Raw genomic sequence first — 15,368 nt, 5'->3', positions numbered from 1 at the left:
GTCCATCTCTGGATAAATTATGTAAATGAAGGTCAGACTATCAACCTTTTTCAGGTCTGGGGTGGGGGTGGGGGTGGGGGTGGGGGTGGGGGATGGGCGGAGGTGTCAGACGTAATTGTTATGTTTACGGAAAACAAGCTTGCAATTTTTTTTAAAAACATTCACAAACTTGGTAGATATAATCACAGGGGCGTGTAATATTTCATAGATTGTTGTTTTCCAGGTCTACAGACTAAATATAACAACCTTTTGATTAATATATATTCCTACATGTAAAGGGAAGAGACTAATATTTCTTAGTAGTATAGAGATTGATACATTTGTAGCAGCAAGATTCGTACGATATTTTCCTAAGAAAACGGCATTCTAAGCAATAAGAAAACAACAATCTATGAAATATTACATGCCCCTGTGGATATAATCGACGATGCGATCACAGACCCTGGGATTCAATGAACACTTTGTCAATACCGTAGGCAGAAAGTTGGCTGAGAATATTGCCACGACATATTATGAGATACTAGTATTGCTTTTAAACGCTTTCTTGGTCAACCTCTGAAGCAGTTTGTTTCCCCAAGCCGACTACTGAGATGTAAATAATCTCTTAAAACTCTAACCCCGACTAAAAGAAAGGCTGTGGTTGGGACAATTTGGCCCCTCAACTTTTACACTTGTAATTTGTAATTGATTCTGCAGATATTATGTTTGAAAAAGAATAGTAGATTATTATTGTTTTTTTCTGGCGGAAAAAGTAAAAGTGTTTTATCTGGTCTGCCAAATGTATAATATGTCAAATATAAAATGTGCATGGCCATTTACTTGCGATTATTTATCTCCGATCAGAACTCTTTCTCGTTATGTTAAAACAAGAATATGACATTGAACGGGATAGTGATGTGTTAAATATATGGGTATCAACTCAACTGATCACAGAAAACACATATTATAACATATTCACATTTATTGGGACATGAACATAATACATGTTGAACACGTGACCTTTATTTGCATCATGACCCCAGCCTCTCTGCCTTAATAAATGTAAGTGTGGACGAATTTCGAAGGACGTAGTTCTATGGCGTGGCCTATTTACAGTAAGTGTCGACGGGTCATGTGATTTCACTTAACTACTACGCAATTCGTAGTTGTGAGGGATGTCTACTCAGTGTCATACTGCGATGTTTCCAGTAATTATACGTCATCATCGTTATTAGTATTATTATCTAGCGATAGGCGTCCAGGCGATGATAACGAAGCTCTCGACTGACAGGTGATTGCTATACAGACGGTACGTGTAATTTCAGTATGAATTTGAACACTTACATATTTATGTAGGTTTACACAGCAATTAACTGGTACAATTGACACATATGATTAGATCACAGGGAAATAATGTATTATTTAAAACTGTGTTGTCCTTTAAAGCACATTGTTAAAAGTGAGTACTAAATGAAAAGTACAGTCATAAGTCTGTATACGTTGATTTACACTTTCATGTCGCTCTTCACAGTTTTACTAATAATATACACGTAAATCAAGTTTGTCTATAGTGTACGACGGTATAGTATTTTACATCTATAGGGAGAACAACAGCGTAAGATTTCATTATTAGCATAGCTACATGTCTCACCGCACGATTCCACGACGACCGTGACGTATGCTTATTGTTAACACTAGTAGATATCAGTCCGTTTTACCCCGTTATCTCGAGAATCTAAATATCGGTGAACAATCAGAAATACTATTATGAAGTAGAATACATTGACAGTTGTGCTAACTGTCCCATTTCACGGACAATTATTCCATTGTCGTTGATAACAGAACAGTTCGTTCACCTATACAGCCATTAATAAATTCAATGAAAAGATTTTCAAGACGTATACAAGGTAAACAACACTGTTCTGTATCTAGTGGACTGCATAGAAAAAATGGGACCTATTATTGTATTGAACAGCTAAAACATTTACATCACAGGCAGTACATGTCGGTACTAAAGAGACACCTCCTATGTACAAAGCATGCGTTTTAAATATTACCATGGCAACAAATAACAGCGGCGCATAACTAGGTCAAAAGTGATCAACCAATGGTATACAAACATTATGGAAAAACTTTTTAATAATCGTATTTACAGCAAAATATAACTGTGTGGAATTTAAACTCGTATAACCTGAGTTTAATGTAGTAACAGTATAAAGTGGTCACGGTGGACTGCCCACCCTCCTAACAATTACAGCCTAAGTGAAAGTGCTACCGTTACCGCAAATAAGAACCTGGTTCAGGTCATTCAAAATGGCACAATTCTCTCTGACATGGCTAGATAGGCACCGAAATTATTTGCTGTAAAACACCCCATTTACTGTCAGATTAATGACAAACATGACGTAGCGAAGGTTGGTTTCGCTTTTTTTCTATCTGTTTATTTATATCTTAACCTTTTACAGTGAGTCTGACATTACTGTACCACTTGAAAGTCAGCTTTTATAGATATTTTCATTATTCACTCTGTTCAAATGTCAGATATACGCTTGTTAATGTATGTATGTATGTATGTATGTATGTATGTATGTATGTATGTATGTATGTATGTATGTATGTATGTATGTATGTATGTATGTGTGTGTATGTATGTATGTATGTATGTATGTATGTATGTATGTATGTATGTGTGTGTATGTATGTATGTATGTATGTATGTGTGTGTATGTATGTATGTATGTATGTATGTATGTATGTATGTATGTATGTGTGTGTATGTATGTATGTATGTATGTATGTATGTATGTATGTATGTATGTATGTATGAAATGTACGTTACACGTATGTGTACGTACGTACGCATGCACGCTCATATCTATCTATCTATCTATCTATCTATCTATCTATCTATCTATCTATCTATCTACCTATCTATCTATCTATCTATCTGTTATGTGTCTGTTTGCTTTTATTTATTTACTTATCTATTTGTTTATCTCTTTGCAAAGGAAAGTAATTTCAACCGAAAGACACGTTCCATGACAGCGTTACATTTCCTTCACACACACACACACACACACACACACACACACACACACACACACGCACGCACGCACGCACGCACGCACGCACGCACGCACGCACACACACACACACACACACACACACACACACACACACACACACATATATATATATATATATATATATATATATATATATATATATATATATATATATATATATATATATATATGCGTTTGTATGTCATATATCACATGTACATAGTATTATATTTCATCATATGTATGATCTTTCTATTGTGTATACTATATGAGATATGGGAATCAATCAATCAGTCATTATGATCAATAAAAATGAAATCTGAACTATAACGTTTGTTTATAGAAGATTCATAAGCATAATATCGTGTTTGCCTAACACGATCAATACAGTTTGAAACGCCTGACAGAATTGTATTATAAAATAATGAACTCCGAGACAACTACATTCAATTCTTAATATATTTTGTTCATCGGTAAGTATACCATATCAGGTTGCCCATATGCCCATACGATGTTGGGTTGAGGTGTGATTCAGAAATGTGACACCAACAAAGAGAGATGAATTCGTTATTAATAGTAAATTTCCAGTGCTGTTATTTTCAATATCGCCGAGTTTTCATAAATGTGTTTTATGGGGTTTTTTTATACTCTACGTTCGTACCTTATTCAAATAAATGTTCCATTCCCACTTCCGTCGGTAGAGGATTCGTGTACGTTATCCAACCATAGTGTGATGATTGCATTGGAAATACGGATGAAAATGAAGTTATTATAAAATTCAAATTCGACTTCGAAATACATATAGCATTCATTCAAAACCTGTTGAACGTCAGTATTTTTTCACTGGGTAGCAATTTTGAAGGATCGTTACAACAAAACAAGAAAAACAAAATTCAATATTCGATATACAATAAATAATAATAATAATAATAACAATAATAAAGAGATTTATATAGCGCCTAGTATCCATCAAAGACGCTCACTGCCGCTTTATGTACATCTACAATGTAGAGGGTCGCAGGTCATGGAGTTATTTTATACGTATTACAAACCGTGAAACGTCACAAATCAGGTGTTCCTACTTACGATTTGTCTTTATGTATTCTTACAGATGCTGTACTTAATGAAAGTTGTTTGCTGTTTCCATGGTAATAGTGACGTAATGTGGCTGGAATTATAATGCACGCATCTTACGTAATGATATTTGTAGAAACGGAAATCAATTGAAGCCAATGGAGAAATAGTCAGGTGTTTTCATCAGTATACTTCGCAGGATTGGAACATCATAATATATACTATGGACTAAAATCAGTGGAAAGGGAGTACCTGTGTTAACTTCGATCACGGTAATTTCAAAAGCATCGTGGAGAAATGTTTTCTTGTAATGACTACAATTTCACCTGAATCGAACTGAAATGTCGAGACACATGTCTGTGTTGCGTATGTAGTTGTGGGTGTTTATAATCACTTTTGTAACGCTGAGCTACCTATTTCAAGATTGGAGTGCGACAGTAGGGTTATGCGCAATTATGGCAACTGCACGGCAACAGCGAGTTTCAGTCGCAAACCGTCCAAACTACGGTCCTGGCAAGGGCCAAAACAATGCGAACCAACAACGGAAAGTGAGTGTTGTCAATTTGCGACAAACTGATGGTGAACACTCATCAGCTCCAAAACAACTTCAATGGGATTCGCAATCCCAGAACTCCGCATGTGCCTGTGACAAGCACAAATCGGTCATAGTTAGTACGATAGGGGTAATGATCCTGACAATAGGCATAGTTTTAGCCGTTTTGACATCGGTAAACCAATATGTACGAATCGTTGGATTTGTTTTGACTGGTGTTGGCGCTTTCATCACTATCACCGGAATTATCGTCCACTTAAAAAATCACAAGAAACACAAACAAGTGCAGGACGAAAACAACATGGGAACTGACGAAGGGTATATTATAGACCCGACGATGGGGAATATTAGCATGGCTGATATCCAAGATGAAGCAGCGCCGGACGCAAGCCAACTTTACACATCAGACAGAAAAACACGAACTCGGAAAAAGAGTAAAATTATAATACCTAGTTCAGACACTGACAATGTGAAGGACTTTGATTCGGAGACACTTCCGGGGCTGGTCCCACTGCCTGTCATTGCAGGTGATACGCCACAAAATTTAAAGGTACCTCTTGTAGCATATCCTAACATTCCACGTGACCAAGGTGACATTAGGATGGCCTCGGCTACATATCAAATTGCTATGAAAACTAATTCTGATATTAAATAATATAGACTTTACTCAAGTTTATTTAATTTTTTTAACCGATGTTTTCAAAATGAATTTTGTATTTGTATCATTTGCATACAGTTCACGTTTTGCACAAAGTGTACGTGTCAATCTACTGTACTGTATACACCACCATGTTGGTGACAAAATGTTATGATCACCATCTTCCATTGGGTTAAAATTCGGCATGGGCGCACACGCACATACACGCACAAAATAAATAAACACACGCACGCACGCACGCACGCACGCACGCACACACACACACACACATACATACATACATACATACATACACACATACATACATACATACATACATACATACATACATACATACATACATACATACATACATACATACATACATACATAACATACATACGTGTAACTCATCAGGAGTATATAACTATGAGATATGTATACCATACCAACTGTATGTGTGCATTCATGTGTATATATGTGTCTTTACATAGCGTATTGTATGTAGAGTTATAGTAGATTACCATCGTAAATCGATCCGAGCATATGTACATTTTATCAATGTTGAATTTTTGCTACCTATCCTAACGCAAGCCAAGAGGTATATTTACGTGTAATTAGAAAGTGTATTTGCTCATTTGGTCACCTTATGACAATGTAGCCAAAGTACGTTATTGTTGTTTGGTGGTTTTTGAAAGAACAAAAATTTTGTCAAAATGTCAGTACGTAATATCATGTGACACGTGTGTATTCCTCTTAGTGGGAATATTTTTTCGTTAATTTTTTACTAAATCAATTTTGAAAAAATTCAGTAATTTTACTTTATATTGTAGACACTCGTATTGGTACGAAAATTCTACTTTAGTGCCAAATTACCTACATCATGTATATTGTATCATGTATATTTACGATATTTTGCAGGGTATACAAAATATTTATGATAAATCTTATCTCATAATATATTCACTACACATTGTAAATGTTTAAGTTCTTCCAAAAACTTATATACACTTGAAAACTAAACAATTTTATGTGTATTGAGGTTCAGTCCCCTATAATATTTTGTAATCCAAGACACTTCTGAGTAACCATACCTATAGTATTTATATTTACTATTATACTGCATCTTGATACATTTCCCCCTTTTAAATAATTTCAGAACCAGCACTCTTACCATATTAATCACAATGGTCGCATTTGTAATAAATCACTACAAGAATCAATGCTTATAAACCTGTTTATTTCTTCAATGTTGTATTTTTCAATTTATCATTGTGGTGTGAAGAGTTACATGCATATTATTTATTATTCTTTCAAGCTATTTAATACAACATTATAAAATGACAGGACTGTTCCGTAAAAGAGGCTAGGCTGTGGTTTACGACGGTCAATTTTGATGTCCGCCTTATTTTTTTAATGTATTCACATACTACTTGACAAGTTAATATCATAGGGGTGTTTTAGGTGATATGCTTCATTGTTTGGAACTTTTTAGTATTAGCATTTTATATGTACTTGGTAAAGAAAGTAGTATTAGAATATTAGTAACATGCAGTGAAAGTCAAATCATTGGCAAAAGACACTCTGAACAGTATTGCATCACCTGTGGATAAATATATTTTTGTAGCTGTATACACGATAAATCCAATCTGATCTTGGGGCCGCACCCATACATCAGCGCCCTCAACGGTGATCACAATTTCATCCTGTGTCTGTACTGCTTGTGGATAATAATGTCTAATTATTGGTATTTTAACAATTTTCAGTGAATATATTGTGGTTGTCTGAATGAAAATTGATACTCAAGTTACGCAAGTACAGTTTTAAAATGGTGAAAAATTCAAACGTAGCTTTCGCTCAAGATTCAAAATGTCACCACTCTAGCTACAGATAATATTGACCACTAATTAACAGTTACAGTGTCTTTTTCATAAGTAATTGGCCAGTTTCTAGTGAATATATCTTTGGTTATTTGTGAAAAAAATATCCCAGTTGCAGAAACAATGACTCGCTCGTTCATTCGCTTGTTCACACTCACTCACTCACTCTCTCACTCACTCACTCACTCACTCACTCACTCACTCACTCACTCACTCACCCACCCACCCACCCACTCACCCACTCACTCACTAACTCACTCACTCACTCACTCACTCACTCACTCACTCACTCACTCACTCACTCACTCACTCACTCACTCACTCACTCACTCACTCACTCACTCACTCACTCACTCACTCACTCACTCACTCTCTCACTCACTCACTCACTCACTCACTACAATTCCTGAGGGTATTTCGAATTGTACTATTTTGCATATAGGAAATCATATACTAATTCTTGATACTGCCAAGCCTTCATTATTGTTGATACTTTGTGATTACTCTATTGTTGATGTTAGTCAGTATTTATTATTTATTTATTTATTTATTTATTTATTTATTTATTTATTTATTTAGTTAGTTAGTTAGTTAGTTTGTTTGTTTGTTTGTTTGTTTGTTTGTTTTGTTTTGTTTTGTTTTGTTTTGTTTTGTTTGGTTGGTTGGTTGGTTGGTTGGTTGGTTGGTTGTTATCGTCAACAAAACTAACTGAGCCTGGGTTCCATGTGGTAATACCACGTAGAAGTTGATCAGTATTTGAGCATTTGTGTTTTTGTTGATGTTTGTAATGATGAAGAACTTTAACAATTTAGTTATAGCAACCGCTGTTTTTGCTAATCACGTACGTATACTAACAAATATAAAACGGATATAAACGCATGATACCGCTTTGTGGGACACGTGTTACTGTTACCATGGAGATAGGCTGATCTGTGGGAGAAATTTCCAACAGAATATGACGACAAGAAAAACATACGTGCATTTATCAGTTCGTCGGTAACGTCATAGCCTCTATCGAACAACGCAATCATACAATTCCGACAGGTACTGTATTTTAAGAAAATCCAGAGAACATGGAAAAGATTCGACTAATTGTGCTTGTCATAATCGCTAATGTTGGCGTTTTATCCGCAGGAGTAAGTATCAGAATCTATTTCAAATGTTTAGTTCTTGTTTACCTGTCTTACTTTTATTTCAAGTATACTCAGTCTGTCTGTCTGTCTGTCTGTATGTCTGTCTGTCTGTCTGCCGGTCTGACTGACTGTCTGTCTGTCTGTCTGTCTGTCTGTCTGTCTGTCTGTCTGTCTGTCTGTCTGTCTGTCAGCCTATCTAACCGTATGTCTGTCTGTTTCATTTTTTCCACTGTGTCACAGCAGCGTTGACAGCAAATACAGACTATGGAATATATATATATATATATAGTCAGAGAGAGAGAAAGAATATAGTCAGAGAGAGAGAGAGAGAGAGAGAGAGAGAGAGAGAGAGAGAGAGAGAGAGAGAGAGAGAGAGAGAGAGAGAGAGAGAGAGAGAGAGAGAGAGAGAGAGAGAGAGTTACATATGTAACAACGTATTTCTTTCTATTTTACTGGGCTCAAATAGATTATTTCAGAACGCCATGTCGAACAGGCAAGAAAGAAAAGAGGTAAGCTTTCCATTGTTTTACAACATTCTTTTTTATTTCAAAAGACACGCGTTTGTTTCGACATCTTGATCTTGTCACCCCATCCACTGCTATGATTTTAAGTCTTTGTTTCGTATTTCCAGATACAAAATAAATCCAAGTAAAATAAATCAAGGTACTTATAAATTGTTGGGATGCAAGTGTGTATGTGTTCCTTTTAGTAATGATGATACAACATTTAGATATGATGTTGAGTATTAAATTTCCCCAGAACGCACTGTTTTCGGCAACTCATGGCACTTGCAATACTGCGTTTAAGTTTGACTGGTATTATAAATGTGAAAGGTGATGGTTGAAAGACTTAAGAACTTGAAGACCTTTGATCAATAAAAAAAAATGTAACTCAACAAACTACATTTCAAAGTCCACTATATATACATTTGAACACGTACACGTCGACAACATTTCACTTGAAATGATGAAGAGTTGCGTTTAACGATAGAAACTACAAGTGATGTATAACCATAATCCTAGTTAATCTTTCACATAAGATTTAAGATCAAGATTACGTTGTCATTTGTCGGCATTGCTTTGAATAAATCATCGTGGATGTTGATCACATACAAAGAATCGGGGTCAGCATAAAATAATATGCTTTGTTTTTATATGAGCGGAAGTGTGATGACGAAACTACTTTCCGTGTATATATAGTGTGATAGATTTCAAACATTAAGTTGTAGCACGACTCATGGAAGCGACTTTACCAAATTTATGTCTGTGACTTTTTGAAATACCACCATGCATAAACAGTTTGATTTATTTGTGAGTAAAATGGATTGTTTGTGCTTCACTGCCTGTACGTGCAATAACAAATTTTGTTGGACACATTATTGTATATTTTTATGTGCATTATTTATAAAAGTAGAAAAAACATCTTTAGAAATTTTGTTGTTCAATTAAAAATTCAAAATATACCAATTCTCGTCAATATGAAACTTTAAATTACTATTTTGTCCTGACAACACTCGCTTTTTTTGACAGTGGTTATAAAATGTATTGTTCGTTTAATTTGAAGATATTTACATCGGACCAACTGGAACCGTGTTTGGTGAACCACATTTCATTACATATGACAAAGCCAGATATAGTTATCAGTGCTACCCGAATAAATGGATAAGCTTATCAAAACACAGTCCCCCTCCGCCTGTCCAGCCCAGGTTCATGATCCAGGCATTTCTTCAGAAATCAAGTCTCTCTAGGGGAGAAGAAACTTTAACAAGTATAAACAAGATTCTCATTATCTCAGCATTTGGTGAATACATCATTCTCGAACAGGGTTTGAAAATACAGGTACATGTATATACTTTGTGTCTTTCCCATTTCCCTGTTTACACGTATATTTATATCAAAAAATGTTCTCTCTTATTCTTCAAATTGATATTGATCTATCTAGTTATAGAAATCAGACTGTGCTGATTTTTCGCTTTCATTTCAGATTAATTTAATAGCTGTAAAGTGACGATGTTCTTGTTGCTGCTACTTTTGTTTGTTTGTTTGTTTGTTTGTGTGTGTGTAAATGTGTGTTTGTTTGTTTGTTTGTTTGTTTGTTTGCTTGCATGCTTGTTTCTGTACCAAATTCTAAAGTTCCTCCAAGTTACAAACAATTTTTTCGCGATTTATAGAGAGTAGCTAAGATTTGAAACGAGCTTGCTTCCAATAGCTTAAGTGACATAGTCTAAGCCACCACTAATGCCATTTTCACATTACAATCGTATTTTTCAGTACATGTTCGGAGCAGACAGGCTTGAGCTGAGTGACTTGCCACAAACGTACGGGGGAGGTAGCGTTCATCTGTTAAACACGTTGGCGGGTACGGGTCTGGAGAAACTGGAAGGTGACGAACAAGGGGTTTACGTGCTACAAGACGACGAGTTTGTTGTTAAATTCGACGGAAAACACAGGGTTGAAATAACATTGTTGCACAGTAAATTCAATGGTGCGGTATGTGGTCTGCTTGGCAATGCTAACGGCAATAAAACGGACGATTTTACGCTACCTAACGGCACTATTCTCCCTATAAACACGGCAAATGTCAAAGTGTTTGGGAATAATTGGGCATTATAAGGTTCGTGATGGTATTATTAGCTATGTGTTTTTAAAAAGCCTTGAGGAAGGGAGGGAGGGGAGAGTGGAGATATATAGATGAATAGATGGGTGGAGGGAGGGTTGGATGGATGGAGGGAAGGAAGGAAGGAGAGAGGGTGGGCGGATGGATGGATGGATGGATGGATGGATGGATGGATTATTGAATGGATAAATGGATAGATGGACAGATGGATGGATGGGTGAAGCGAGGTGGAGGGATATATGGAGGGAGAGAGGGTAGGTGGGTGGATTGACGGATGGATGGGTAGGTGGGAGGGTGGGTTTGTGCAAGGAAGGAGGGATGAATGAATGAATGAATGAATGAAGACTGACTGACTGATTGATTGATTGACTGACTGGCAGGCAGGCTGGTTGGTTGGTTGGTTGGTTGGGTGACTGACTGACTGACTGATTGATTCGTTTGTTTGTTTGTTTGGTTGTTTGTTTGTTTGGTTGGTTGGTTTTTTGGTTGGTTGGTTAGTTGGTTGGTTGGTTGGTTAGTTGGTTGGTTTGATTGGTTGATTGATTGATTGATTGATTGATTGATTGATTGATTGATTGATTGATTGATTGATTGATTGATTGATTGATTGATTGATTGATTGATTGATTGATTGATTGATTGATTGATTGATTGATTGATTGATTGATTGATTGATTGATTGATTGATTGATTGATTGATTGATTGATTGATTGATTGAGAGATAGACAGATAGGTCGAAAGATCGAGAGATGATTGATAGAGAGCATGGCCAATTTCCCCAACATTCCCGTCAAGATGTATGTAGTCAGAATGCATGATCGGAAAGAAAATGTTGGCATCACATCGATTGTCCATTAACTGATTACAAAATTATCATTACCAACTTATGTTAGGTTTCATTCATTCGTTGTCGACAGAGCTGACTTTGTAAAACAACACAACCCAAAAATAGAGACAGAAAGTAAACAACAACGTTGACTTTTTGATATTTGCTACAATAATTTCAACCATAAGGCTGAAATACGTAACTAAACAGAAAAAACAGAATAAAAAAATAACAAGGACAAAGACAAATTGATCATGGACGTGAAAAGATCAGAATAGAAATTTACAATTACAATTTCAGATATAAGATTTGAAATATAAATCATATTACAAACAGCTGGTATATATTTGACAATTTAGTAAAGGATATATAAAAACAAGGAAATCGAATTATGTCTACAGAATACAAACATATACCAGAATAAATCAGTTTACGTGGTTAGGTATGACTATTCATGTTGCTTTTTTTAATCCGCAACTGCTGTGTTTTTGTCACGCTATACAGCTTACACTACGATGCTGATTCATCATTTAAAAACTAGATAATTATCATTTTCGTTAAATTGAAATTATTTCATCGATATAAATGCGAAGATTTAATTTTACTGTTACTTCCGGTCCTCTTGTCACTTTTTTATGCATAATTTCGGCCAAAGTTCGATGTTTTTCTCAAAAAGTGTCGAACAACATTCATTTCCTGACTTAAATACTTTAACACTGGTTGGTGTTTTGGAGCGAAAAAGTGGATTACTGGGTTTTGATTAAATAAAATATAGAACGTTATGAACTTAAATTGTCACATTTTACATTTTCGTAATGATGACGTTTAACTCAGGCGCAATGACGACTTTTTTGTTAGCAATACATGCATAGTTGACGGAATTGTAGTCCCTTTCCCTTCGAAACAGCATTTTTCATTCTCAACATTCTACTCTACAACCCACATCTGTTACATGACAAGGGATAAAGAAAATGATAACATGACCCCGAGATATGCATCGGAATTTGACGGCATTTTACTTTGATGTCAATTACCGTCATATCACCAAAAATATTTTAATTGGTCACGTGCTCCTCTTCCTTAATCATTTGTACCATAATGACTGCCTTGAAATCGAATTAAGATAATTCAAAATAATCCGAGATATGTGTGAATCCAAATATTACAGGTCAGAGTTACAACGGAATAGCCTGTCATGTGGAAAATGACCACAGTCACGTGATCAATAGTGCTGTCTGTGTCTCCGAGTCTCCTGCTTAGTGGAATTTGGATTGCTATGGATTTTATCAATATAATCTAATTTACAAATCTGATCTAATTCTTCAAAAAGTCGTAAAGACATGTTTTATTGAGTTAACGTTTGAGAACAATAGTTGCAAGATTACTGATTAAGGCAGATCGGGCTTGAAGCCTACGCCAATAAGCCTTAGATACATGTGTTGTCAACTGATCATAATTCATAATTATTTTTATTTTCACAGCTGTTCGACTGTCTGCGCATATATCTTTACCATGGTAACTAGCAGAGCATTACTCGCCGCAATTCGGGTACACCAGATTATTAATTTTTAAAAAATATATTGGAGAGTTGCTAGTAAGAAGGATATTAGGAAATACACGCGTCGGTACGGTGTTACTCATATGAAATGATTAGGGAATCAAACGGGTTCAGATATCAAATATGTCTAGATGAGTGAATTCGTTGGACAGTTCCAGTCTATGGGTGATGGTGTATACGCAAAGAATGTTTACATAGACGTACGTACAAACCATGTAATCTCAGGTATGGAACTTTCACAAGTTGAAAATTGTGTAGCAAGTACTTGATATCAGTTTACAATGACAATATAAGATTAATTTCAGAAAAATTACACAGCTGGTATTCTGGTACTCTAAAACTTTACATTTTGTCACAGTGTGTGGGGGGGGGGGGTAGTTGCTCTAGCTCTATTCATTTTAGATTTATTATTTTATCAAATCCACACTAGCTGCAACTCGGACATTTTTTTCATCATAACTAAATATATTTTCGCTAAAAATTGTTTAAGTACTACTAAATGACATATTTGTTAATTTGTGGCCGATTTTACCCATAGTTTACTGATAGCATGATATGCATGGTTTTGAATCGCCATCGTGTTATTGACTTACCTCGATTCCTATGCATGGTAGCGTTCATCACAAAAAATGATGAAAAAATGCTTCAGTTGCAGATAACACAGTTTTGATTATCACCATCATAAAACATGTTGTATTGCACACGCTTGCTGTACTAGTTGTTTGATCTTGTCTGAAAAATTATGCGGTCCATACTTTTAAACCATATTCCAACTATGGTGGCGTCCTGTAGTTACAGATATCATAAATTGAATTTGTGTGAAATAATATTATGCAGATACATTTACAGTACGCACTTTCGTGGCATACCTATCGGACAAATATATTCTGACGGAAACTAGACAAAAGTGACATTTTATGCTGAAAATTGGATTGCAAACCACAGCTCTATTGTACATGTAGTGTTGTAATTGTAATTATACCATGTGATATGGTAAACTCATTTCTGAATTCGTCATGAACGTCATATCTCAATACATTGCAACCTAAATAGACCTCAATGTTTGGATGTCATTAAAAATTAACCTAATTTCATCAATTTGATTCACTGTACTTGTCATGTACTATAGTCTTTTCTCTTTAATTTTATTTCTGTTGATGTTGAGATCACAATAGAACCCGAATAAAGGACTTTAGAAGGGGCATATCTTGATTGTTTTGTCAATTTATGAAAGGAACTATGGATTGAGTATGATAGTCATGCTAGAGTAGGTTGGTGACAGGAGTTCCCAGTGTACAACTGACAACGATTGTGTCATTCACATCCCTTGCTGGTGCACCACTTTTAGTTCAGACTGATAAACCTGAGTAATTCTGCTGTCGGATCGAAAAGAGCTCGGAGGGGTGGGGTGGGATGTGACCAAACGATTTTGATAATTGCCAACAAAATTTGAGAAAACAAATAACCTATCTTTTTTATCCTTTGACAAGTATGTTTTTTCCAAACGATGAATAAATGGCGTCATCACCCTTATTTGTTAAAGAATTCCATGCATTAGTAGAAAGTGTTGCTGTGTCAGCAGTTTTCCATTTTTTGTTCCCCGTAATGAAGGTAAAGAAGCTGGTGAAACGCTTTTCATAGGCCGGGTCTTCTAAGAGTCCAAAGCACCCTTCCGATATGGCGATGTGTCATTTTGAGCGCAAATATACAATTACGTTTTGAAGGCGCAGTCTATGACAAGCAAAACGAACACTAAAGGTGTTGCAATACCAATGTACGATTTCTCATTCTTCTTTTCTGTGTGTGTTTAATTTATCATGGAAAAAAACACTTTTGAACAGTTAATATGTTTTCGAAGCTGTCAATCGTCATAATATATATAGTCCGAAAAATTCACGTAGTCCTTTTTGTGTTTAGAAACAACGCGTATAAAGACCCGCATAGTCAGAGATAGCAATACACCATTGTTTTAAGACAAAGAAGCAAAGAAATCACAGATTATTTACAAAAAAGATTCCTGTAATAAAAATTATGACAACTCCAACT

The 15,368-nt window shown here is 35.6% G+C and overlaps 1 protein-coding gene across 1 annotated transcript; it reads left to right on the top strand.

Annotated features, from left to right (window-relative positions):
* The first annotated feature begins 1,217 nt into the window (after positions 1 to 1,217).
* On the top strand, positions 1,218 to 5,581 carry LOC144435735 (uncharacterized). The gene is made up of 2 exons (XM_078124345.1): positions 1,218 to 1,288; positions 4,156 to 5,581. Exon 2 carries the CDS (start codon positions 4,574 to 4,576, stop codon positions 5,324 to 5,326), a length of 753 nt encoding a protein of 250 aa, XP_077980471.1. The 5' UTR covers positions 1,218 to 1,288; positions 4,156 to 4,573; the 3' UTR covers positions 5,327 to 5,581.
* Positions 5,582 to 15,368: the final 9,787 nt, after the last annotated feature.

The sequence above is a fragment of the Glandiceps talaboti genome, chromosome 5 (assembly GCF_964340395.1).
Source record: "Glandiceps talaboti chromosome 5, keGlaTala1.1, whole genome shotgun sequence".
Lineage (NCBI taxonomy): Eukaryota > Metazoa > Hemichordata > Enteropneusta > Spengelidae > Glandiceps > Glandiceps talaboti.
This window is presented reverse-complemented; position numbering and strand designations above follow the sequence as displayed.